Genomic DNA, 25,999 nt, shown 5'->3' with positions numbered 1-25,999 from the left:
GCTGGCTGTTAATACCTGACTCGAGCCACACCCTGTTTATCTATACATGATGAGTGGACTGCCTGGGCTGGCTCTTAATACCGGACTCGAGCCACACCCTGTTTAGCTATACATGATGAGAGGACTGCCTGGGCTGGCTGTTAATACCTGACTCGAGCCGCACCCTGTTTATCTATACATGATGAGAGGACTGCCTGGGCTGGCTGTTAATACCTGACTCGAGCCGCACCCTGTTTATCTATACATGATGAGAGGACTGCCTGGGCTGGCTCTTAATACCGGACTCGAGCCACACCCTGTTTATCTATACATGATGAGAGGACTGCCTGGGCTGGCTCTTAATACCGGACTCGAGCCGCACTCTGTTTATCTATACATGATGAGAGGACTGCCTGGGCTGGCTCTTAATACTGGACTCGAGCCGCACCCTGTTTATCTATACATGATGAGAGGACTGCCGAGCAGAGATTTCCATAATTAATGCACCGGTCACATACATGTGGTGGCCCCATCCTTTATGGTCTTGACTGTTGTATATTGCATGACTCGTGTACCCAGGTGGTGTTTCCATGTTTTTGTCCACTACCTGTATGCTCCCAGAAGCTTTGTATGCCATGGCACTTTACATATCCTTCCGTCCCTCTGTCCCTTTCTTTGTCTTATTCGGTCACTGGGAGTTTGGTGGCCATTTTTGTGTAGCATTTTTGTGTCCATCTAAAGTTGCCCTGTAACATTTAAGAGTCAACCACAAAGTGCGAATGGAATGGCCAGACAAGGCAGGGCACACCCGGAGGCCTCCCCCTGAAAGTTTTCACTGTTAGTTTTTTAAAAAATAAACAGTCTGACAGCGACATGGTTATTGGTTACTATCCTGAGACTAACTGTTACTGCCAATTGGATTAAAACATCGAAGACTGCTGTCCTCACATATTTTTTTCTCTGACCTTTGGACTCATCTTTTTATCCTATTGCCTTTCCTGTAAGTGTGATCAGCAGCTGACACACACTGTTTGTATCCCACAGTGAGAGTGGAAACAAGATGACGGCCTTTGGGATCAAGGTGGCCCTCGCAACGATGTGTGGAGGAAAGGTCGTGGACAAGCTGCGATGTAGGTCACGCACCGCACAGGATGATGATGATTTTCTCAAAGCAGACTTGACCCAGTTAGAGTGAATTGACTCCATCCTCCCCACCACCATTACTTGTAAGAATTGGACAGCTTTTGATTAACCTCTTCACCGTTATTGTGCTCACCCTTGTCATGAATGTTTCTACCTTCACCCGAAATCGATATTGCGCAAGTCAAATCGTCGAGTATCTTTCCCAGCAAAGAATGACTCAATTTGAAGTGAAGGCCTCTTCCGCTTTAGCAGCCACAGAGATGCTCTTTGCGCGATTTTGGTGGCACACACAGACCTTTGTCCCCAAGACCGTACAATGATGCAGGCGTGTAAATATAGGTTGGCAGAGAGGCCTCTGTACTCCAGCATCTCGCATTCCAGTTGGAGAGGAGGCTTTCAAACAGCCATTGTATAATCACATCTCAACAAGGCAATTATTTTGTTATTTGACTGAGCTGAGATCATAAAATTTAAGGGGGGACACTAACTTTTATTTAACAAATGTGTATGTGTGTATCTGACCCTGATCCATCAAAAATGAAGAAGAACCTTTCTAACCCACCCCGTTTAATTCTAAAGGGTTGTAAAGTGTAATTCTGGAAGGTTTAAAGGGTAATTCTAAAGGATTCTAAAGGGTACTTCTAGTTTGTTCTAAAGGGTAATTCTACAGGGCTCTAAAGGGTTCTGAAGGGTAATTCTACAGGGCCATAAAGGGTTCTGAAGGGTAATTCTAATGGGTCCTCAAGGGTTCCAAAGGGTAATTCTAAAGGGTAAGGTCCCCACCCCACCAGTTCTAAGGCGTTCTAAAGGGTAATTCAAGGGGGTTCTAAAGGGTAATTCAAGGGAGTTCTCAAGGGTAATTCTTATGGGTTTCGTTTGTTTCTAGGATTTTTTTTTTTTTTTTTTTTTTTGTATACAAGATCGAGGCTCGTGAAAGAGCGAACATTAATCACACAGAAAGACAAACCGACACAAAAAACATATAACATCGGGAGCGGTAGACAAGATGGGGAGAGAGGGGGAAGGACACAAACACAACATTTGAGAGCAGGGACCGAGAGACATGGAGACATCGAGAGATCTGAGAGAGGGCGAGGGCTTTGGGGGGGGGGGGGGGCATGGGAAGGGGGCGGTGGGAGAGGTATAAAACATATGGACACTGCCAGGACTTCCAGGAAAGAAGTTGGAATTTCAAACAAGGTGGATCTGGGGTGAATTAGCGGGGGTAGAAAAGATCAAGGTTTTGGATGGGGGAAGATAAGAGATGGTGGTGAACAGCTGTTTTAAAGACCTGGAGGGAGGGGTGGGATTGAAGGGAGTGAGGGAGTTTGTTCCAGAGACGGGAGAAAAGAGGAATGAAAGAGTGAAGGTGAGCAGAGAGCCGAGATTTCGGCAGTTTAACCATCAGAGGGTTGCTGGCAGATCTTGTGCGACCTGTAGGAATATTTGGGGGACAGAGCACAGAGAGAGCTGGGGGTGCAAGGCCGGAGAGGAGTCGGTAGAAGACAGAAAGACCACCTACCTGCCTGCGGTGAGTGAGTGAAAGGCCCTCAGAGATAGCTTCATCGCGGGAGATTCCAATAATTCTGAAAGCTTTGGTTTCAACAGCGTGAAGCCGAGCTAGGTGTGAGGCAGGAGCACCGGCCCATAGGGGAGAACAGTATTCCATTGAGCTGCGGATGAAAGCCTTGTATGTGGTGAGGAGCTCAGGTGTGCCGAGGAAGGACTTCGCACGACGGAGGATGCCCAGTCGGCGACTGGCTTTGGAGGCCAGCTTGGAAATGTGGTTTTCCCAAGAAAGATCATGGCAGATAGTGAGACCCAAAAGCTTGAGCGACAGAACTTCTTGGAGAGGATTGTTGAGAAAGTAGATGGGAGGGTTGTCCAGTCGATCTTTTCGGAGAGACATAGTAAGAGTGTGAGATTTGTCAGGATTGAAAGACATGTTCCACTTGTTTGACCAGTCTGTGATTTTGTCCAAGTCTTCAGAGAGTGAGGAGGCTGCAGACTGCCGATCTGAGGGAAGAGGAATGGAGCGGCAGAGAGTGGAGTCATCAGCAAAGAGATAGAGAGGATTTTCAAGAGAGTCAGAGAGATCATTGATGAAGACCAGAAAAAGCACGGGGCCCAGAACACTGCCTTGGGGAACTCCAGCCTGAACAGGAAGAGGAGATGAGAGAAACCCATTCAGGGCCACACGTTGACGACGACTAGAGAGGAAGTCCGCCAGCCATGCGTGGAGATTTCCATGGATACCAAAGGAGGAGAGTTTGGTGAGCAGAGTGGGGTGCCAGACCGTGTCGAAGGCACGTGATATGTCGAGGGAGACAGCTCTAATTTCCTGTTTGGCATTGAGGACCTCCATCCATTGTTGAGACAGCAGAAGCAGCATGTCCAGAGTAGAGTGACCTGGTCTGAAACCAAATTGATGATCAGAGATCAAGCCATTGGAGAAGAGGAAAGATTTCATATCCGAAGCAATGATGGATTCCATGACTTTGCTGATAATTGGGAGAAGGCTGATTGGTCTGTAGTTGCTAGGATCTGTTTTTGCACCTTTTTTGTGCAAAGCGGTGATGTTGGCTGATTTCCAAGCAGATGGCAGTTGACCTTGAGCAAAAGAGAGGGTGAAGAGAACAGAGAGAGGGTGAGATAGAGCGGCAAAGCAGGATTTTAGGACCCGTGGGCTGATGCCGTCGGGTCCAGTTGCAGAATCAGAGTCGAGGGTTGACAGAAACTTTTCCACCTTGTCAGGAGGAAAGGACACGGAGTCCAGGAGCAGCAGGGTACGACTGGGTATGGTGGGCACAGAGAAGGATGGGTTTGGGACACAAGATTTAGAGGCAAACACAGAGTTGAGGCATTCAGCTTTTTCACGTGCGGAGTCAGCTGTGTAGCCGTTTGAGGTAAGGGAGGGGATGGAGGGGGAACAAACACCAGAAACGGATTTGACCAGACGCCACCAGGATTTGGAAGAGGGAGACAGATAAGAGAGTTCGGTCTTGAGAACGGAGAGATATTGTTGAACCGGTCACATACGGTCGACCAGCTTTGCCTATTTCATATTAAAAATGCCAGACTGAACTGCTTCCTTTGGACACAGGTGCGATTTTGTATTTCAAACTACCACAGGTACCCAGCGTTTCCCGGTGCTGTTCTAATCCTGTTGGCATTTTGAAGAAATCAATTTTTTCCTATTTTTCTGTGGGGGCATTAAACACTTCCCTACAATAACAAAGAAAAGGGGTCGGGGATCATTTAATATGTATTTCCCTTCACATAACTACAAGGGCGTAGGCACTAGAGAGCCATCTATCTATAATTCCAGTAATCTCTGTATGTCTGTATGTCTGTGTGTCTGTGACCGCTGTTTCTCGACAACCACGGGTCCGATATACTTGAAACTTGCCAGGTATATTGCTGGGGACCCGAGGATGTGCCTTTTCAAGGTTTCATATTAATCGGACAAGTAGTTACCGAGCTATGTCCAAAAAACGATTCAACCAATCAGAGAGCAGCGAGTTATCACGTGTGCCGAACGTGGCGAACAGACTCTGCCTCGGACGGCACATTTGAGAGCGTATTCATTTATTTCATGTTGGCAAACGATGTTGCCGCTATGTTGGCGTTAAACTATGTTTTAAAACTAATTAAAACTAATTAAAACTAATTTGCGATTCTTTCGCTTTCCTGCGCGTTTGTGCACGCTATGGCGATTTCTTTACCAAACTCCGCAAGCCGTTCGCTTTGGACCAAACCATTTCATGTAAATAGAGGGGGGGGATTGTCACCGTACTCGCAAGCCGTTCGCTTTGGACCAAACCATTTCATGTAAATAGAGGGGGGGGATTGTCACCGTACACGCAAGCCGTTCGCTTTGGACCAAACCATTTCATGTAAATAGAGGGGGGGGGATTGTCACCGTACTCGCAAGCCGTTCGCTTTGGCTTTGCGAATGGACCAAACCATTTCATGTAAATAGAGGGGGGGGATATAATTTTAGATATATATATAGTACGGGCATGCCCTAGTTTTAAATAAATCCCCCAAAAATCAAACGTTTTTTTCCAAAAAATTCAAAAAGGTTATTTTTGCCTACAACACCACTCGGCATTCACTGATGAACCTCTGAAAGTTTGAAGAAGATCCGTTTGGCCGTGACGACACAGACGGACAGCCAAAGATCTCATAGTATGTCGTGCCCTCCATAAGCATTCGAACAGTCCAGTCAAATTTGTTATTATTGCTATATACAGTTGGATCTCGACATTCATGGTCCCAACATTCGTGGACCCCAAGTATTCGCATTTCATAGCATCTGAACTGCTTCTACATTTGTGCTTCGCGTATTCACTGTTTAAAAATATATATATTCTTTTATTTTTTTCAGGACAGGTCTCCTATGTCCACCGCCACTGATATTAATTCAGCCTGGGAATTCTTCCACCGAAGCTCTCTCTTATGCACAGATTCATTTCATCTCATCTTCAATTACCTTCCCAATCCTCCCGTTCTTGGTACTCTGAATCATGTGGTGAGGAAGTTGCTTTAAAACAAGTTGCATTCTTCTCCTGGAAGGCAAATTCAACTAAAGACAACATTCCACAAAGCTCGTAACGAGTGCGTCTACTCCAAGGAGACCAGAAAACAACAACTGTCCAATCTCAAGAATGAGCTTTCAAACTTGTCTCCCTCATTTAAAACCTGGTGGCACCTTGTCAAGACTTGTACCCTCTGCCCTCTCCGTGCTTTGGCCCCCTCAGGTATATGCAGGACGCACGCGGTCCAGCAGCAACCCCCTCCTAGTGAAACTGCCTAAATCCAGAACCACTGCTCACCTACACTCATTTATTCCTCTTTTTTCCTGCCTGTGGAACCATCTTCCATACTCTCTTCAATCTCATTCTTCACTCCAGCTCTTCAAGACAGCTGTTCTCCACCATCTCAAGTCTTCCCCCATCCAAAATCATGATCTTTTCTACACACGTTAAACCACTCCACCCCTCCCAAAATTTTTGCTTTTGTATTCCTGTTGTCCACCCTTTGCATTCTCCGTTACCCCTCATAGTTGCAAATTTGGACCTCATAGTCCAAATTGTTATATTTGCAATGCCCAATTGTTGTGCGATGGTTCATAATGAATTCTTCTGTTCTTTCAGCTTCCAAATTGCTTGCTCTTTCATAGACAGTACTCTTGTCTTCATGTTGTTTTATGCCGACTGACTCCAAAGGTAGACTCCCATGGCAAAAACAAAGGCTAAAACCAAAACTAGACATTCACAGCTCTTTTATGTGTGAACGATCAATGCAATGAGAAAATCCTGAGAAACAAGAAACACCTGTCAGTCATTTGGTCCAACACTTCTGCTTACCTAAAATGGGGGGACTGAACATACAAAGTGCTATTGTTCTACAATGATAAAACACATATCTATAGAAATACCAATAAATAAAAGCCGACCTTCTGTACTTTTGTCTCTTATTCATCTTTTGATCTCAAATCCAAATTTCTTGAGCATATAGCAAAAATAACAAATTTGACTTCACTGTTCCAATACTTATGGAGGGCACTGTAGATGTTCAATATTTGGCAGTGAATATCGAAATAGAACGTATAAACAGTTTGCAATATTCAGGTGATGTACTCACAGCCAGCACTGAACACGATTTATGAGAGTGAATTGATAAAGTTTGTCAACAATTATTTGGAGCTATCCATCATCCCAGAGAAAAGAGAGGCGATGTGCTTCTCACACATTTGTCAAAACGGATAAATACACGTTGTGATTGAGCACCGCTTAAAGAAGGGAATGAATCCAAAACAACTCCTTGTTTTGTTTTGTTTTTAAACAAAAAGGTTTGATTACAAAAAAGAGGAATCTCCATCTTGAGGAGGTTAACTATGTCGAAAAGCACAATAACCTGTATGAACAAGATTTGAAACTACAGATGTTTATCAATCTCAACCAAAAAGCATCTCATTTGGTGAAATGCTTGATCTGGTCCCTAATGATGAACAGGTACAGATCCGCAGCGTGGATGTTGAATGTGGCTATGAGAAGACATATCAAGGCATTTGAGATTTATCTTTCTGGCGATTGTTGAAAATAGTGGTTTCATATAGTCCCGAAAGACGAGGTTCTAGAATGAGTGAAAGGAAGAAAGGAACAGGCGACATTAAAAAGATTGTGATATTTTGATCAGGTGATCAGAAAGAACGATTTATTTCTATCACGGTAGACATACTGTATGTTATCAGGCCTTGAGGAAGACTATGAGCAACTGTACCTGTAGAGCTTGGAATGGAAATTGTAGAAGCCATCAGACTCACCATCAACAGAAGTGCCCAGAGAAATGTCATTCACAACTATTATGTATAATTTAAAACGGTAATCAACAATCCTCGGTACCAAAGGATTGCCAAAAATGGCCGAGTTTGAAGATGTTTTCATGGCACAACAGGGAATCCAAACTGACATGGTTAGTATAATCTTGCTCCTGAAAGCTTGTATCGATCTGCTACAAAACGTTTCAAAACACAATGTTGATTCCAACCTTCTATCTGGTCAGTTTGTTCTTCAAGCTGAAGTTTAAGTTGACAACCCCTTTAAAGGGATAATTGAGTCATCGACTGGAACACAAATTGTATTATTACCACTTTGGACCTTAAAACTCTGCTGCAGATTTGGTAATTGTTCCCCAAAATGTGACTCGACACGATATCCACTACCCAAAACTGGACTCTCGGCCTGAGACTTTTTTCTTTTTTTTTCTATACAACATCGAGGCTTGTCAACAAGCTAACATTAATCACACAAAAAGTCAAACCGACACAAAAAACACAAAATAAGGGGAGCGGTAGACAAGATAAGGAGAGAGAGGGAAGGACACAAACACAACATTTGAGAGCAGGGACATCGAGAGAACTGTGGGAGGGAGAGGGCTTGGGGGGAGGTGGGAGAGGTATAAAACATATGGACACTGCAAGGACTTCCAGGAAAGAAGTTGGAATTTCAAAAAAGTGTATCTGGGGTGAATTAGCGGGGGTAGAAAAGATCAAGGTTTTGGATTGGGGAAGATAAGAGATGGTGGTGAACAGCTGTTTTAAAGACCTGGAGGGATGAGTGGGATTGAAGGGAGTGGGGGAGTTTGTTCCAGAGGCGGGAGAAAAGAGGAATGAAAGAGTGAAGGTGAGCAGGGAGCCTAGATTTTGGCAGTTTAACCATAAGAGGGTTGCAGGCAGATCTTGTGCGACCTGTAGGAATATTTGGGGGACAGAGCACAGAGAGAGCTGGGGGAGCAAGGCCGGAGAGGAGTCGGTAGAAGACAGAAAGAACGCCAACCTGCCTGCGGCGAGTGAGTGAAAGGCCCTCGGAGTTAGCTTCATTGCAGGAGATTTCAATCGCAGGAGGAGTTTATCCACTTGCAACTGGAGACTCTTGACTTGAGAATCTAAACCCAAAATTTACAACTGGACACTCGCTACCCAAAACTTGACTTCAATCTAACAATTAATAATGTGTCGATCAAATTTTTCCATCATATTTATGTTACAGCAAATGCAAATGATCACAATAAGTACAAATTATTCTTAAACACCAGGATGGGCATGGGGACTTGGTATGGTATATGCTGTTCCTGAAAAGAAACAACCAGATCTGAGTCTTACAATTGTGCTGCTTATCCAACTGTGGGATGAATCCCAGTTGTGTTATTGTTTTGTTGTTGACATATCGATTATTGTTGGTACATAAACCCTGGAAGAGTGGAACTGGAAGCTTTTGGTGGAAGTGAAGGAGCGTAAAATATGGGTTTGGAAATACTAGCAGAAACATAACCCCCATCCCCATGGTGTTTGCAGCTTTCATGGGGTCTCCATGCATGCCAAATTCCCGAGTCATTACGCTGCCTCCATTTTGGTCATGGGCTATTTGTGATCAGTTTTTCTCTCCCTCTGTGCTCTGGGCAATAGTTTTCCATGCTGTACACCACGGAAGTGTTTCTTTCGGTACTGTATCAGGAATAGAGGGTTTATCCATTTAAGGATATGAACGAGGAGGTTGTTTGAGTTGGTTATTCAAAGTTAATAATTTTTATTAATTGTTTTCAGAAAATCTTTATTTGCCACAAAAATACCGACAAAGGTGTATTTTATTGGGCTCGACTTAGCCAGTGAATATCATATTTATTGGGCTCCACTTAGGCAGTGAATATCATATTTATTGGGCTCCACTTAGGCAGTGAATATCATATTTATTGGACTCTACTTAGGCAGTGAATATCATATTTATTGGGCTCCACGTCGGCAGTGAATATCATATTTATTGGGCTCCACGTAGGCAGTGAATATCATATTTATTGGGCTCTACTTAGGCAGTGAATATCATATTTATTGGACTCTACTTAGGCAGTGAATATCGTATTTATTGGACTCTACTTAGGCAGTGAATATCATATTTATTGGGCCCTACTTAGGCAGTGAATATCATATTTATTGGACTCTACTTAGGCAGTGAATATCATATTTATTGGACTCTACTTAGGCAGTGAATATCGTATTTATTGGACTCTACTTAGGCAGTGAATATCATATTTATTGGGCCCTACTTAGGCAGTGAATATCATATTTATTGGACTCTACTTAGGCAGTGAATATCGTATTTATTGGGCTCCACTTAGGCAGTGAATATCATATTTATTGGGCTCTACTTAGGCAGTGAATATCATATTTATTGGGCTCTACTTAGGCAGTGAATATCATATTTATTGGACTCTACTTAGGCAGTGAATATCATATTTATTGGGCTCCACTTAGGCAGTGAATATCATATATATTGGGCTCCAATTAGGCAGTGAATATCATATTTATTGGACTCTACTTAGGCAGTGAATATCATATTTATTGGGCTCCACTTAGGCAGTGAATATCATATTTATTGGGTTCCACTTAGGCAGTGAATATCATATTTATTGGGCTCCACTTAGGCAGTGAATATCATATTTATTGGGCTCCACTTAGGCAGTGCTTATCATATTTATTGGACTCCACTTAGGCAGTGAATATCATATTTATTGGACTCTACTTAGGCATTGAATATCATATTTATTGGACTCCACTTCGGCAGTGAATATCATATTTATTGGACTCTACTTAGGCATTGAATATCATATTTATTGGGCTCCACTTAGGCAGTGAATATCATATTTTTTGGGCTCCACTTAGGCATTGAATATCATATTTATTGGACTCTACTTAGGCATTGAATATCATATTTATTGGGCTCCACTTAGGCAGTGAATATCATATTTATTGGGCTCTACTTAGGCATTGAATATCATATTTATTGGGCTCCACTTAGGCAGTGAATATCATATTTATTGGGCTCCACTTAGGCAGTGAATATCATATTTATTGGGCTCCATTTAGGCAGTGAATGTCATATTTATTGGACTCTACTTAGGCAGTGAATATCATATTTATTGGGCTCCACTTCGGCAGTGAATATCATATTTATTGGACTCTACTTAGGCATTGAATATCATATTTATTGGAATCTACTTCGGCAGTGAATATCATATTTATTGGGCTCCACTTAGGCAGTGAATATCATATTTATTGGACTCTACTTAGGCATTGAATATCATATTTATTGGGCTCCACTTAGGCAGTGAATATCATATTTATTGGGCTCCACTTAGGCAGTGAATATCATATTTATTGGGCTCCACTTAGGCAGTGAATATCATATTTATTGGGCTCCACTTAGGCAGTGAATATCATATTTATTGGACTCTACTTAGGCATTGAATATCATATTTATTGGGCTCCACTTAGGCAGTGAATATCATATTTATTGGACTCTACTTAGGCAGTGAATATCATATTTATTGGGCTCCACTTAGCCAGTGAATATCATATTTATTGGACTCTACTTAGGCAGTGAATATCATATTTATTGGACTCTACTTAGGCAGTGAATATCATATTTATTGGACCCTACTTAGGCAGTGAATATCATATTTATTGGACTCTACTTAGGCAGTGAATATCATATTTATTGGGCTCCACTTAGCCAGTGAATATCATATTTATTGGACTCTACTTCGGCAGTGAATATCATATTTATTGGGCTCCACTTAGGCAGTGAATATCATATTTATTGGACTCTACTTAAGCAGTGAATATCATATTTATTGGGCTCCACTTAGCCAGTGAATATCATATTTATTGGACTCTACTTAGGCAGTGAATATCATATTTATTGGACTCTACTTAGGCAGTGAATATCATAGTTATTGGACTCTACTTAGGCAGTGAATATCATATTTATTGGACTCTACTTACAGCAACCTAGGCCGTTGGACAACCTCATTTTTCTTTCAATTTTGTTCACTACCTCTGAGACATTATGTGGATCTCGCATCAAAAGATGTATCAACAGATTAGAATCTCAAATATACTTGTTACCTCCACCATGAAGGTAGACAGCGGTTATGTTTTCACCCCTGTCTGTCTGTCTTTCTGGAAGCAGGATATAACCACCTTTAGAGGCCATTTTTCCCCGCAGAGGCACCATGGTCCCCTTTTTGAAGCAATATTTTACAGCCAGATGCCCTTCCTGCCGCCAACCCTGTTAGTCACCTTTTGTGACACACAGAGAATTACCAGTGAACTGGTACTCAATTTGCCGACCTCTGAAGGATGACAGGCTGAGTCAAGCCCCATGGTGTTATTTCAGCGATCGACCGGGATTCGAACCCAGGATCCTAGGACCCCAAGCCAGCACCCTAACCGCTAAAGGGGCTGTCATACCTTGACGATTTAGCCAGCGTATGCCGACGTATCAAAATTGATCTAAAACGCTGGCACACGTCGAATACGTTTTGGGTAAATTTCCTATACGTTAAGAGCACGCTGAAGCACGCTGGCATACGTCGTAGTACGCCAAGCTCGTCGACAACTTTTGTGCATGCACAAAATTTCTCGACGTATCTAGCGTATGACTCACACGTTCCGCATACGCTGGCCATAAGTTGTAGGCACGTTAGGCGATCGTTGACACACGTCGACACACGTTACTTTTAAATCGAAATACGTCGAGATAATGTCTAGCGTACCCGAAACTTATTTCTAACCTATGAGTAACGTGCTTTGAACCTATGTGTAACGTATCTCCAACGCATATTGACGTATGTAGACGTATTTGACGTCTTCCGGACGACCACAGAACTTACTGAACGTTGCAGCTACCGTATAATGGCGTATTGGCAGCGTTTAGGGGAATTGGTATAAATGGGGTTCACAGGAGGAACCCGTCAGTGTTCCAGACTCCATGGTGAGCCGATGTCCATGTCATCCGAGAGATGGAGGATCCGGCAAGGCCATGCAGCATCACCCCTCCACTGTCAAGCTCATTGTCAATGCATGCTTGATCCTGCACAACCTCATGAGGACCAGGTAATTCATGTTTACATAGCATATATTATACAGTATACAATGCAATTTAACTTTTAGCCTATGCTTATAAACATTATATGATTTACCTTAAATGTTATATGTATCATTATATTACTTTTTATTTTACAGCGCATTAGATTTGAATCGTCGGCGGCAGCCTTTTATAGGCTACGCCACGTGATCGTCGGCGATACGCTGCCGCGCGCTATGCATACGTTAGACTATCGTTGGGCATAAGTTGTGAACGCCGACAACACGCTAAGCATTCGTTGGTATAAGTTATCTATAAGTTATCGAAACGTTCTGTGTACGTTACTAATACGTTATGCATATGTCCAACTCGTTATGAATACGCTATTATACGCCCAAAACTGAAAAAAAAACATCGATAGTTCGACGTGTGCCAGCGTTTTAGATAAATTTTGATACGTCGGCATACGCTGGCTAAATCGTCAAGGTGTGACAGCCCCTTAAGCCAGCACCAGGTTCTTTCTGGAATCAGGATATCTCAAAAGTTATTGATGGATTCGGGTGAAATTTGGTGGATAGGTTGGATGTGTGACAAGGACGAATTGATTATATTTTGGTGAAGATACGGTTCCGGATCCAGATATGAGAGTTTTTTTGTTTTTTTTCCTAAATGATTCTTCACTATTGAGAGATAGGGCCAAAAACGACATATTGCATGATATTTCAGACATATGTGGACAGATTGTGACAAAACTTGGTGGATGAGTTGGGTCGAGGTCTGGATGCAGATCCGGCCTATCAGTGGGATGCAAAACGTAAACTGTTCAGTTTGACGGATGTATGCGCCATAAGGAGTGCCGTTATGGTTCTTTTTGTCAAAAGTTGCACATTTTTTAGAGATTGTCAAAAATCAAAACGATGTCAATGACGTAAAACATGTCAATCTTTTTTACGGTATATCAAGGCATTTGAGATGTCTCTTTTGAGGCGATTGTTGAAAATAAAGTGGTTTCATATACTTGATTAGTCAAAAAAACAATGCATGAAAAGCAATTGGCTCATCAAACGCAACAATAAACAATGTGCACGACGAAAACAACATCAGCATGACGTGTTTACATTGCAGTGTGACGTGGAGTTTGCAACATGGTGTGTTACATGCATGTCTGCCAGTCGACAAAATAAATAATTTCAACATTTTCCTCGAGCTCTTCGATGACGTTTAGACAGCGTGCTGAATGATGATGGAGTATCAGTGGTGTTTATACGATGAAAGCGACCATGGACCAAGCAATGAGTTTGTCAAGCTCCTGTTCACTGCATGGAAAGATGGAGCTGCATCAATGCGAGGAGAAAACAAGGTTTTCTTTCTCATTGAAGTGAATTCCACTCCTACTATGTCAGAGGTGGTGATGTTCTGTCGAAATCAATCAAGGAGTTAGCATATGAGATTACAAGGAAGCAGATACCCATTTGCTTCGACACAGCAAGTATGCAGCCTGACCGGCAAGATGGAAATCAAGAGTCCTGACGTGGATGTTTATTTTTTAAATTGTTCTGTGAACCGGTACTGATGTTTCAGCTACAAGCAGCATCTTTTTTTTCTTTTCTTTTTTGTATACAGAATCGAGGCTCGTGTAAGAGCGAACACAATGAACATGAAAACATGCACAGACACATAAAACATGCAATGAATGGAGTGGGAGACGAGAGGGGAAGAGAGGAAAGCACACAAACACAACAACAGAAGAGAACAGGGACGTCAGTAGATCTGTGGAAGGGGGAGGGCTGGGGGAGGAGGGAAGGGTACACGGTATAAAGCAAGTGAACACTTCTAGGAATTTCAGGAAAGAAGTTGGAGATTGAAAGAGGTGGCTTTGGGGTGTTTTAACGGGGGTAGAAAAGATCAAGGTTTTGGATGGGGGAAGATAAGAGATGGTGGTGAACAGCTGCTTTAAAGACCTGGAGGGAGGAGTGGGATTGAAGAGAATGAGGGAGTTTGTTCCAGAGGTGGGAGAAAAGAGGAATGAAGGAGTGAAGGTGAGCAGAGAGTCTTGATTTTGGCAGTTTCACCAGAAGAGGGTTGCTGGCAGATCTTCTGCGTCCTGCAGGAATATTTGGGGGACAGAGCACAGACAGAACAGGGGGAGCAAGGCCGGAGAGGAGTCGGTAGAAGACAGAAAGACCACCAACCTGTCTGTGGCGAGAGAGAGAAAGGCCCTCAGAATCAGCTTCATCTCGGGAGATTCCAATGATTCTGAATGCTTTGGTTTCAACCGTGTGAAGCCGAGCTAGGTGTGAGGCACGAGCACCAGCCCAGAGGGGAGAGCAGTAGTCCATTGAGCTGTGGATGAAAGCCTTATATGTGGTGAGGAGCTCAGTAGTGCCCTGAAAGGACTTCCCACGACGGAGGATGCCCAGTCGGCGACTGGCTTTGGAGGCCTGCTTGGAAATGTGGTTTTCCCAGGAAAGATCATGGCAGATAGTGAGACCCAAAAGCTTGAGTGACAGAACTTCTTCAAGAGGATTGTTCAGAAAGTGGATGGGAGGGTTGTCCAGGACGGTCTTTTCGGAGAGACAAAGTGAGAGTGTAAAATTTGTCAGGATTGAAAGACATGTTCCACTTGTTTGACCAGTTTGTGATTTTGTCCAGGTCTGCAGAGAGTGGAGAGGTTGCTGCCTGCTGATCTGAGGGTTGGGATATGGAGCGGCAGAGAGTGGAGTCATCAGCATAGAGATAGAGAGGATTTTCCAGAGAGTCGGAGAGATCATTAACGAAGACCACAAAAAGCACAGGGCCCAGAACACTGCCTTGAGGAACTCCAGCCGGAACAGGAAGGGGAGAAGAGAGAATTCCATTCAGGGCCACATGTTGACTGCGACCAGAAAGGAAGTCTTCAAGCCATGCGTGGAGGTTTCCATGGATACCATACGAGGAGAATTTGGTGAGCAGGGCGGGGTGCCAGACCGTATCAAAGGCACAATATATGTCAAGGGAGACAGCTCTGATTTCCTATTTGGCATTGAGGACCTCCATCCAATTTTGAGACAGCAGAAGCAGCATGTCCAGAGAAGAATGACCTGGTCTGAATACAAATTGATGATCTGACATCGAGCCATTGGAGAAGAGGAAGGATTTGATGGCAGAAGCGATTATCGATTCCATTACCTTGCTGATTATTGGGAGCAGGCTGATTGTTCTGTTGTTGTAAGGATCTGTTTTTGCACATTTGTTGTGTAAAGAGGTAATGTTGGCTGATTTCTAAGCAGATGGCAGATGACCTTGAGCAAAAGAGAGGGTGAAGAGTGTTGAGAGAGGGTGTGAAAGAGCGGCAGAGCAGGGTTTTCGGACCCGTTGGCTGATGTCGTCTGGTCCAGTTGCAGAATCAGAGGCGAGGTTTGACAGAAACTTCACCTTGTCAGGAGAGAAGGACACAGAGTACAGGAGCAGATGGGTTCGACTGGGTAAGGTGGGAACAGAGAGAGATGTGTTAGGGACACACTATTTTGAGGCAAACACAGAGTTGAGGCATTTGGCGTTGTCACGTGCCGTGTCGGCTGTGTAGCCGTTTGAGGTAAGGGAGGCAGGGGATGGAGGGGGAACAAACATCAGAAACAGATTTGGCCAGAAGCCACCGGGATTTGGAGGAGGGAGACAGGTTGGAGAGTTCAGTCTTGAGAGTAGAGAGATAGTGCTTCCTGGCTCTCCTGAGGGCAGACACACACTTGTTCTGAGCTTTGTGAAAGCAACTGAGATTGCCTTCAGTTGGATTTGCCTTCCAATAGGCAAAAGCAAGTTGGTTCAGGGCAACTGCCTCACCACAAGATTCAGTGTACCATGGACGGGAGGAAGGCTATGACAACTGAAGACGAGATGGGATAAATCTGTGCATGAGAGAGAGCAGTTTACTTTGGAAGAATTCCCAGGAAGAGTTGATGTCAGATGCAGTAGAGATGGGAGACCAGTCCAGATGATTGATGGCTGCTTGCAGACCGTGCCAGTCGGCGTGAGTGAAATTCCAGACCCATCGGCGCTGAGGAGGCTCTCTGAGAATGGCCAGAAGAACTGATTGGAGCAGAAGAAGAGCAGCAGACATTTGCAGTGAAGCAAATGATCAGAAGAACCGATTGTTACAGAAGAAGAGCAGCACACATTTGCAGGGAAGTTTCTCATAACCAAGTCTAGAAGAGAAGATGCTCCGTTGACTGAGATCCGGGTCGGGAATTTGACAGATTGTGTCAGTCCCAATGAGTCGCAGAAGTCCTTTGCTGAGATGCCATGGCTGGTGAGAGAGGTACCCACACCCAGCCAGCTGGCATGATGACAGTTGAAGTCACCATATATGAGGAAGAGATTGTTGGGATGAGTGGATAGAAGTTGGTCCATGTTGTAAGACAGTGAAATGTAAATGGAGTCATCACTGTTTGGAGGATTGTACAGAACACATATGAACAAAAGGTGGGAGCGGAGAGGAAGCCATAGCCAGAGGTACTCCTGGAGGTGGGGTGGAGAGAGGGCAGAGCAAGGAGAGTGAGGAAGAGAGTTTTTGATAAAGATAGCAACCCCACCACCAGAACGAGGCTCAGGTCTATCATACCGGAGGAGTGAGTAACCAGGAAGAGATATTAAGGAATCGGAGACATCTTGAAGGAGGAAAGTTTCTGTTAAGCAGATTATGTCTGGTTTGTCAGAAGCAACCTGTATGGAGAGATCAATCAGGTTTGAGCGAAGCCCCCGTATGTTTGAAGTCCATACCGTTGAGGAAGAGGGAGGGGGAGCATCAGGTATAGGACAGGGGAGGGAAGAGTTAGAGTACGATGAGGGGTGAGAGGGGGAGGTATGGAGAGCTGTTGATCGTGTGTCAGAGATTGCAGAAGAGCTATGAGAAAGGGAAGAATGAGGAGGACAAAAGGTTTGATGGTGATTGGATGAGGAATAGTGAGGGGTTGTTTGAGGGCGGGGGGGGGGGGGGGGATGCATGCGGGGCAGAGCAAAGTAGAAGGTTGGAGGAGGTGGAGGTATGAGATAGAAGGGCGAGGACGTGGGGAGGATAGGCCAGACTCTACTTCTTCTTCCGGATAGGCCAGATAGAAATCGCTACTACATCCATATAGGCCAGATATTGAAGAGGATTGTACATGTGAATGAGGTTGCAGAGAAGCTGGATCAACAGAGAATGAGTACTCCACTTGGACTGAATCCCTTTGCATGATGTGATAGTGAAAGTGCTTTCTATGGGTGAGGAAAGGTGAAAGCATGGAACATCATGGAGGAAGAGAGGTCTGTTGATGTGTTCATCACCCTTGGAGCAGAATTCATACCCTCTTGTGAAATACTGTCAAAGCTGGAGGCATTCACCTGTGCCCTGTACTCAAATAAATAATTATAATGGGCTATATAGGGTAATTATAAAGGGTAATTTTAAAGGGTTCTAAAGGGTAATTCGAAAAGGTAATTCTAAAGAGTAATTCTAAATGGTCCGAAAGGGTAATTATAATGGGTTCTAAAGGGTAATTCTAAAGGGTTCTTCATGGTGATTCTAAAGGGTTATTCTAAAGGATTATAAAGGGTAATTATAATGGGTTCTAAAGAGTAATTATAATGTGTTTTAAATGGTAATTTGAAAGGGTAATTCTAAAGAGTAATTCTAAAGGGCCCGAAAGGGTAATTATAATGGGTTCTAAAGGATAATTCTAAAGGATACTAAAGGGTAAATATAATGGGTTTCGTTCGTTTCTAGACTTTGCCTATTACATATTAAAAATGCCAAACTGAACCACTTGCTTCGGACACGGGGGCGATTTTTACCTACAGGGTCAAGTATCGTGGAAGAGCTAGAATGGATTAGGATGCAACATAAAAAAGGAACAGCAGAAAGAGAAGGGAGAAATGCCAACAGCGGGGCTGAGGGAGAAAATAGACAGAGACAGACAAACAAGGGTTGTGGGTAATTATGAGGGGTAAGAGAGGACACCATGCATGGACAAGATGGAAAAAAAGCAAAATTTGGGGGGTGGTTTATTGGGTGTAAAAAAGATCATGGTTTTAGATGGGTGGTGATCTCAGATGGTGGTAAACAACTGTCTTGAAGACTTGGAGGGACAAGTGAGATTGAAGAAAATATGGAAGTTGGCTCCACAGGTGGGGAAAAAGAGGAGCAAATGAGTGGATGTGAGCAGCGATTCTGGATTTTGGGAGTTTCACTAGAAGGGAGTTTGGGAGTTTCACTATGTCATGCCGAGCTAGCTCGACGCAGTAAGTAAGTAAGTAACTAGAAGGGGGTGGCTGGTAGGCCACGTGCACCCTGCAGATACTTGGAGGGGAGAGAGGGCAAATCATGGAGAGCGTAGAGGGTGCAAGACCAGAAAATGAAAGAAGACAGAGAGACTACCGACCTGTCGGCAATGGCAAAGTGATAGGCCCATAGACTCAGCTTCATCGCAGGAGATTCCAATTATTTTGAAGGCTTTGCTTTCCATGACGTCAAGCTGAGCAAAGTGTGAGGCATGGGAGCCAGCTCAGAGGGGAGACCCGTATTCCATCAAGTTACGGATGAAAGCCTTGTAGGTGGATAGGAGTTCTGCTATGCCAAGGAAGAAGTTTTTTATGATGCAGGATTCCCAGTCAGCAAATAGCTTTGGAAGCCCACTTTGAATTGTTGTTTGCCCAAGAAAGATCATGGGTGAAAGTGAGACCCATGCATTTGAGTGACTGAACCTCTTTGGGAGGGTCATTGAGAAGGTAGGTTGGAGGGTTTGCCGTATGGTCCATTCAGAGAGATAGAGAGATTTTGTCAAAGTCTGAAAAGAGGGAAGAGGCTGCTGCCTATCTGTCTGAAGGATGAGGGATGTCAAGGCAGAGGTTGGGGTCATCAGCAAAGAGACAGAGAGGATATTCTAGAGAGGATATGAAAGGATTCTGTTGAGAGGCACACCACATCTACAAGAGTGTTGGAAATCAGCAACCCAAAAGTGGAGTTGGCCTTGGATGCCATTGGCAGAATTTGGAGAGCAAGGCTGGATGGTAGACTGTATCATAAACTCGAGTTATGTCCAGAGAGACGGCCTTGATTTTATTTCTGAAAATAAGGGCCTCCATCCATTGTTGGGAGAGTAGAAGCAGCATGTGCAAGGTAGAGTGACCTGCTCTGAATCCGAATTGGTGATCTGAGATGACATCATTGGAGAAAAGGAATGATTTCATGTCGACTGTGATAATGGCTTCCATGACCTTGCTGAGGATTGAAAGTAAGCGAATTGGTCTGTAGTTAAAGGGATCAGTTTTTTCGCCTTTATGTACTGCTGTGATGTTTGCTGCCTTCCAAACAGATGGATGATTACCAAGGCAATTGATAGGGTGAAAAGGGCAGAGTCAGGAAGTGCAAAAAAAAAAAAAGCTGATTTTTCGGACACCTGAGTTGATGCCGTCCAGTTCAGTTGCAAAGTCAGAGTCTAGGGTTGCCAGACGCTTCTCCGAGGGTTGCCAGAAGGTTGCCAGAGTCCAGGAGCAGTTGGATGTGACTGGGATGGGTTGATAGAGAGAGAGAGGGGTTGGGGTAAAATTATTTGGAGGCAAATACAATTGAGGCATTCGGCCTTCTCAGGAGAGGAGTCGGCTGTGGTGCCGTTTGAGGTGAGGGAAAGGATGGAAGGTGAGCATACACCAGAGACATACTTAACAAGATGTCACCAGGTTTTAGAGAGAGACAAGTTTGAAAGTTAAATCTTGAGGTTGGACAGATGTTTTTTTCTGCCTCTTCTGAGAATGGCCACAAAGTTGTAGACTTCGTGGAATATTGCTGACATTATTGAATACTAGGGCATGCCCGTACTATATATATATCTAAAATTATATCCCCCCCCTCTATTTACATGAAATGGTTTGGTCCAAAGCGAACGGCTTGCGAGTACGGTGACAATCCCCCCCCTCTATTTACATGGAATGGTTTGGTCCAAAGCGAACGGCTTGCGAGTACGGTGACAATCCCCCCCCCCTCTATTTACATGAAATGGTTTGGTCCAAAGCGAACGGCTTGCGAGTACGGTGACAATCCCCCCCCCCCTCTATTTACATGAAATGGTTTGGTCCAAAGCGAACGGCTTGCGGAGTTTGGTAAAGAAATCGCCATAGCGTGCACAAACGCGCAGGAAAGCGAAAGAATCGCAAAGTAGTTTTAATTAGTTTTAAAACATAGTTTAACGGAAACATAGTTTGCCAACGTGAAATAAATGAATACGCTCTCAAATGTGCCGTCCGAGGCAGAGTCTGTTCGCCACGTTCGGCACACGTGATAGTTCGCTGCTCTCTGATTGGTTGAATCGTTTTTTGGACATAGCTCGCTAACTACTTGTCCGATTAATATGAAACCTTGAAAAGGCACATCCTCGGGTCCCCAGCAATATACCTGGCAAGTTTAAAGTATATCGGACCCGTGGTTGTCGAGAAACAGCGGTCACAGACATACATACATACATACATACATACATACATACATACATACATACATACATACATACATACATACATACATACACACAGAGATTACTGGAATTATAGATAGATTAATCAATATTATATTCATCAATGTACATGGTGATTTCAATGTTTATAGTGCTGTGAGTGTATTGTTTGTTCACAGATTTCTCCTCCATGTGAAATTTTGCCAAAACTAACAAGAAAATTGTGATTCACTGCATTTTTTTAAAATCAAAATGATGAGCTGTGTGAGTGTGTTGCATCATGCCTCTGAGGTTGTGAACGAAACTGGAAAACAAAACCTTTTTCGAGCATTGGTTCCACAGCTTATCAAGGAAAATTATAGTTTTTTTTCATTTGTCGACGAGCAGATATTCATGCAACACTCAATGTTGAGAACTCCATGTTGCATGCACGCACAGAGTGAACATGTCATGCTGATATTGTTTACATCATGCATGTTGTTTATCGTTATAATTGATTGGTCAATAGCTGTTCATGCATTGTTTTTTTGACCAATCAAGCATGCTGTGAAAACAATTCGACATGTTTTACGTCGTTCATTAATTGTTCCGGTTTTTTTGGTAATTTCTAAAAAAAATGTGTAACTTTTGACAAAAAGAACAAGTATATTTGACATTCTAATCTATGAATACATATATATAAATATAAATATATATATAAATATAAATATATATAATATATATATATATATATATATATATAAATATGTACATAAATATAAATATAAATATAAATATGTATATAAATATAAATATATAAATATATATATATATATATATATAAATATATATATATAAATATAAATATACATATATAAATATAAATATAAATATAAATATGTATATAAATATATAAATATAAATATAAATATGTATATAAATATATATATAAATATAAATATAAATATATATATATATAAATATATATATATAAATATAAATATATATGTAAATATAAATATAAATATGTATATAAATATAAATATATATATAAATATATATAAATATATAAATATAAATATGTATATAAATATATATATATAAATATAAATATAAATATAAATATGTATATAAATATATAAATATGTATATAAATATATATATAAATATAAATATAAATATATATATATAAATATATATATATAAATATACATATAAATATAAATATAAATATATATGTAAATATAAATATAAATATGTATATAAATATAAATATATATATAAATATATATATATATATAAATATATAAATATAAATATAAATATGTATATAAATATATATATATAAATATAAATATGTATATAAATATAAATATAAATATGTATATAAATAGAAATACTGTATATATATTAAAAATATATATATATATATAAATATAAATATAAATATGTATATAAATATAGATATAAATATAAATATGTATATAAATATAGATATAAATATAAATATAAATATGTATATAAATATATATATAAATATAAATATATATATATAAATATAAATATATATATAAATATATATATAAATATAAATATATATGTAAATATAAATACATATATATATAAATATAAATATAAATATATATATATAAATATATATATAAAGAAAAATATAAATATATATATATAAATATATATATAAAGAAAAACATATATATATATATATATATATATATATATTGACATGAGATTTACATCATGTAGTTAACGAAACTCAAACGATGTCTTTTTAGAGTGTTCATCCCACGGCCTAATCTTGCTTCATCTGTCTCTTTCAATCACAAGTCTTTAGGTGCCTTTGGCATAATGTTCTCTTCCTCCTGCTCTTCCTCTCGCTCCACAGTACCTCCAATGCTCATGGAGGAACTTGGACATGTATCACATCCTGGAAAAGGATGTTTTGGAAACGTCATTGTCCTTTTACATGGATTACAAAGATATCAGTAGACAATGGACAAATGAACAGAAAACATGGGAACCTGAGATCCCAGTATTGCAAGTCAAGTGTTCAGATGGGAATAAAGAACACATGCCTTCCCTACCCTATGACTCTTTCAAATTTTAAGTTTCTCTCCCTCCCTTGTTTTTCGACTCCACACGTCACTTTTCTCTTATTTTCCTCTTCTCAACTTATCCACTTATCCTTCCGAACGACTGGAAATATAGCATGATATACATATATGTGGTATATCCAAAGTTCTTGGTGAAAATAATAAATTTAGTTATGAATCACATCTGATGTAAAGAGTTGGAAATATCGTGCTTAGGATTTTTGTCAATAATGACTCCATAAGCCAGGCATGCCCGATAAAGTCGTGTCATATGCATTAAGCTGAGACCTTCACGTGAGCAAAGAAGACTTTTTTTCTCTCTCGGGTATCTACATTTTGACCTCAACAAGTTAAACCTCTCATAAGATAAACATTGTCAATACCTCATGGTAAAGTCAGATTAACAGTAAATAAATGAAAATTCCTGATTTATGAAATGTTGATGACATTTTCTCAGGCCTTGTAGAATGTTGTGTCGTGAGAAATTGTCACTGAGGAGTTACTATGCTTATTTGAGCGTCATGATTTCCCTAAGGTCGCTTGTTTTGCAGACATTTTCTCACAAATATCAGACTCCAATGGTGTGATGGCTCAACCCAAGTTTGACGTCTATCTCCGAGAGGTCCTCAAGCTTCCCACGGCTGTGTTTGAAGGCCCTTCTTTTGGATACACAGAGCAAGCTACCCGTAGCTGTTTTTCCCAGCAGGTAACTTTTGTGTGTGTGTGTGTATGTGTGTGTGTGTGTGTGTGTGTGTGTGTGTGTGTGTGTGTGTGTGTGTGTGTGTGTAGGCAAGCATGAATATCTACTATATCAGAGAGCCGTTGCTCTGTGTGTGTGTGTGTCTGTCTGTGTGTCGCCATTTTTCTCAGAAATGGCTGAACGGATCTTCGTCAAACTTTCAGAGGTTCATCAGTGAGTGCCTGGGAGTGTTTTAGGCAAAATAAATAAAGAAATAAATAAACAAATAATTTTTGTTAACGTCCGTATTTTTGGATTAAAAAAAAATCCTTCTAGAGTCCCTAAGCCTTTGTGATTAATGACACTTATAATTATATACAAGTACACATTCGCATAAATAAATACAAAAAAATTACCAGACATTTGAAACAAATAATAAAACAATTCCGGAAGTGGTCGAAGTTGGTGGTAAAGCTTCTTCTTCTTCTTCCTGAACGTCATCATACTTAACTCAGAAACGTGATGAACAGCACATTCACCAGCATATATTTAACGAAAAGGTAAAATGATGATTTGACATTTGTGATGGATTCTGATTGGGATGCAATTGCTTTTCCATTATATTTGCCCTCATTTCAAATACTAGGGCATGCCCGTACTATATCTATATCTAAAATTATGTTAATGTTTCTTTTTCGCTTGAGCAACGCCGGGTACTCCAGCTATAAACGCTTTTATACTTTACTCGGGGTACAAGTATAAATACAACTTTGTCTGGGGGGTAACATAGGCTATGTGGCCGCGGCCTCATTCAAGGGTGTGGGGGGCCGGGAGAGGGGCATAATTCTCTATGTAAATGTGTACGGTGTAGCGCCACCTGGTGATGGTGGCAGAGGGTATTACAATTTCCTTTTCACCTGTGCAACTCTGAGGCTATGGAGCACTCTCAGCATGGGAAAAATTTTGCACTCTTTGCATGGGAAAATTTTTCTTCCTGCCCTTCCCCACCTCCCCCAAAAAGCGGGGGGGGGGGGGGGGCTGTCAAAGCCAACCACCCGCCAAAAGATGTATATGTAGTATATCTTTCCCCTCCCTCTCCCCTCACCTCACCCCTCTCTCTCCTGCCCCCCCCCTCCACCCCCAGCAACGCCAGGTGCTTCTACTACTATATATATATATATATATACTATATATATATGTATATACTGTATATACTGTATATATATATATATATATATATATATATATATATATATAAAAAAAAAAAAAAAAAAATATATATATATATATATATATATATATATATACAGTCATGTGAAAAAGTAAGGGCACCCCATGTAAAGTTTTGACCTTTTCAACATATTTCAACATACAGCTATTTGATCTTCATTTCAACAATATTGATAGATAAAGGTGATATAATATAACAAATATCATGAAACATTTACATTTTGTAGTCCATTGTATAATTTAAATAAACATAAATGCAAATTTCGCATATGGAAAAAGTAAGTACACCCATACATTTATCACTACTTCAAATACCTAAAATTAGAATCAGGTGCTCAGGTGCAAATGATTAGAACATCGTTAGAGAGGATCTTGGAGGAACCTGTCTTACTTAAAAAACAACAAAAAACAACAACCTTTAGAGGCCATTTTTCCCCGCAAAGCGGGGGTTGGCCTTTTTCGGGCACCGTGGTTGTTGTTGTTTGTTGTTGTTGGTCCCCTTTTTGAAGCAATGTTTTACGGCCGGATGCCCTTCCTGCCGCCAACCCTTTTTGTCGCCTTTTACGACAAACAGGGAATTACCAGTGAACTGGTACTCAATTAGCCGACCTCGGAAGGATGACAGGCTGAGTCAACCCCCCTGGCGTTAATTCAGCGATCGACCGGGATTCGAACCCAGGATCCTAGGATCCCAAGCCGGCACCATAACCGCTAAGCCAACACCAGGCTTCTGTCTTACTTAATCCTCAGATATTTAGTTTGGTTTTCTCTTTGTTGTTGACGTGTGTGGCGTCACCATACCTAGATCAAAAGAGCTCTCTGAGGCCTTCAGAAAGAAGGTTATAGATGCCTACATGTCTGGGAAGGGATTTAAAAAGATCTCCAAACAATTTGAAATCAATCATTCGACTGTCCGGAAGATCATCTCCAAGTGGAGAAGATTCCAAACAACTGCCAACTTGTTCAGGCCAGGCCGCCCCAGCAAGTTCA

The 25,999-nt window shown here is 41.5% G+C and overlaps 1 protein-coding gene across 7 annotated transcripts in view; it reads left to right on the top strand.

Annotated features, from left to right (window-relative positions):
- The window catches only part of DTNB (dystrobrevin beta), a 277,429-nt gene that overhangs the window by 81,444 nt on the left and 169,986 nt on the right, over positions 1 to 25,999 (top strand). For all 7 annotated transcript variants that reach the window (XM_078773345.1, XM_078773348.1, XM_078773344.1 and 4 more), the window contains exons 5-6: positions 1,024 to 1,109; positions 23,652 to 23,806. In XM_078773345.1, coding sequence (XP_078629471.1) covers positions 1,024 to 1,109; positions 23,652 to 23,806 — 241 coding nt within the window. The remainder of the gene's footprint in view (positions 1 to 1,023; positions 1,110 to 23,651; positions 23,807 to 25,999) is intronic.

Source organism: Myxine glutinosa, chromosome 2 (assembly GCF_964187855.1).
Source record: "Myxine glutinosa chromosome 2, kmMyxGlut1.1, whole genome shotgun sequence".
Classification (NCBI taxonomy): Eukaryota; Metazoa; Chordata; class Myxini; order Myxiniformes; family Myxinidae; genus Myxine; species Myxine glutinosa.
The sequence above is the reverse complement of the archived record's forward strand: the minus strand, read 5'-3'. Positions and strand labels throughout refer to the sequence as shown.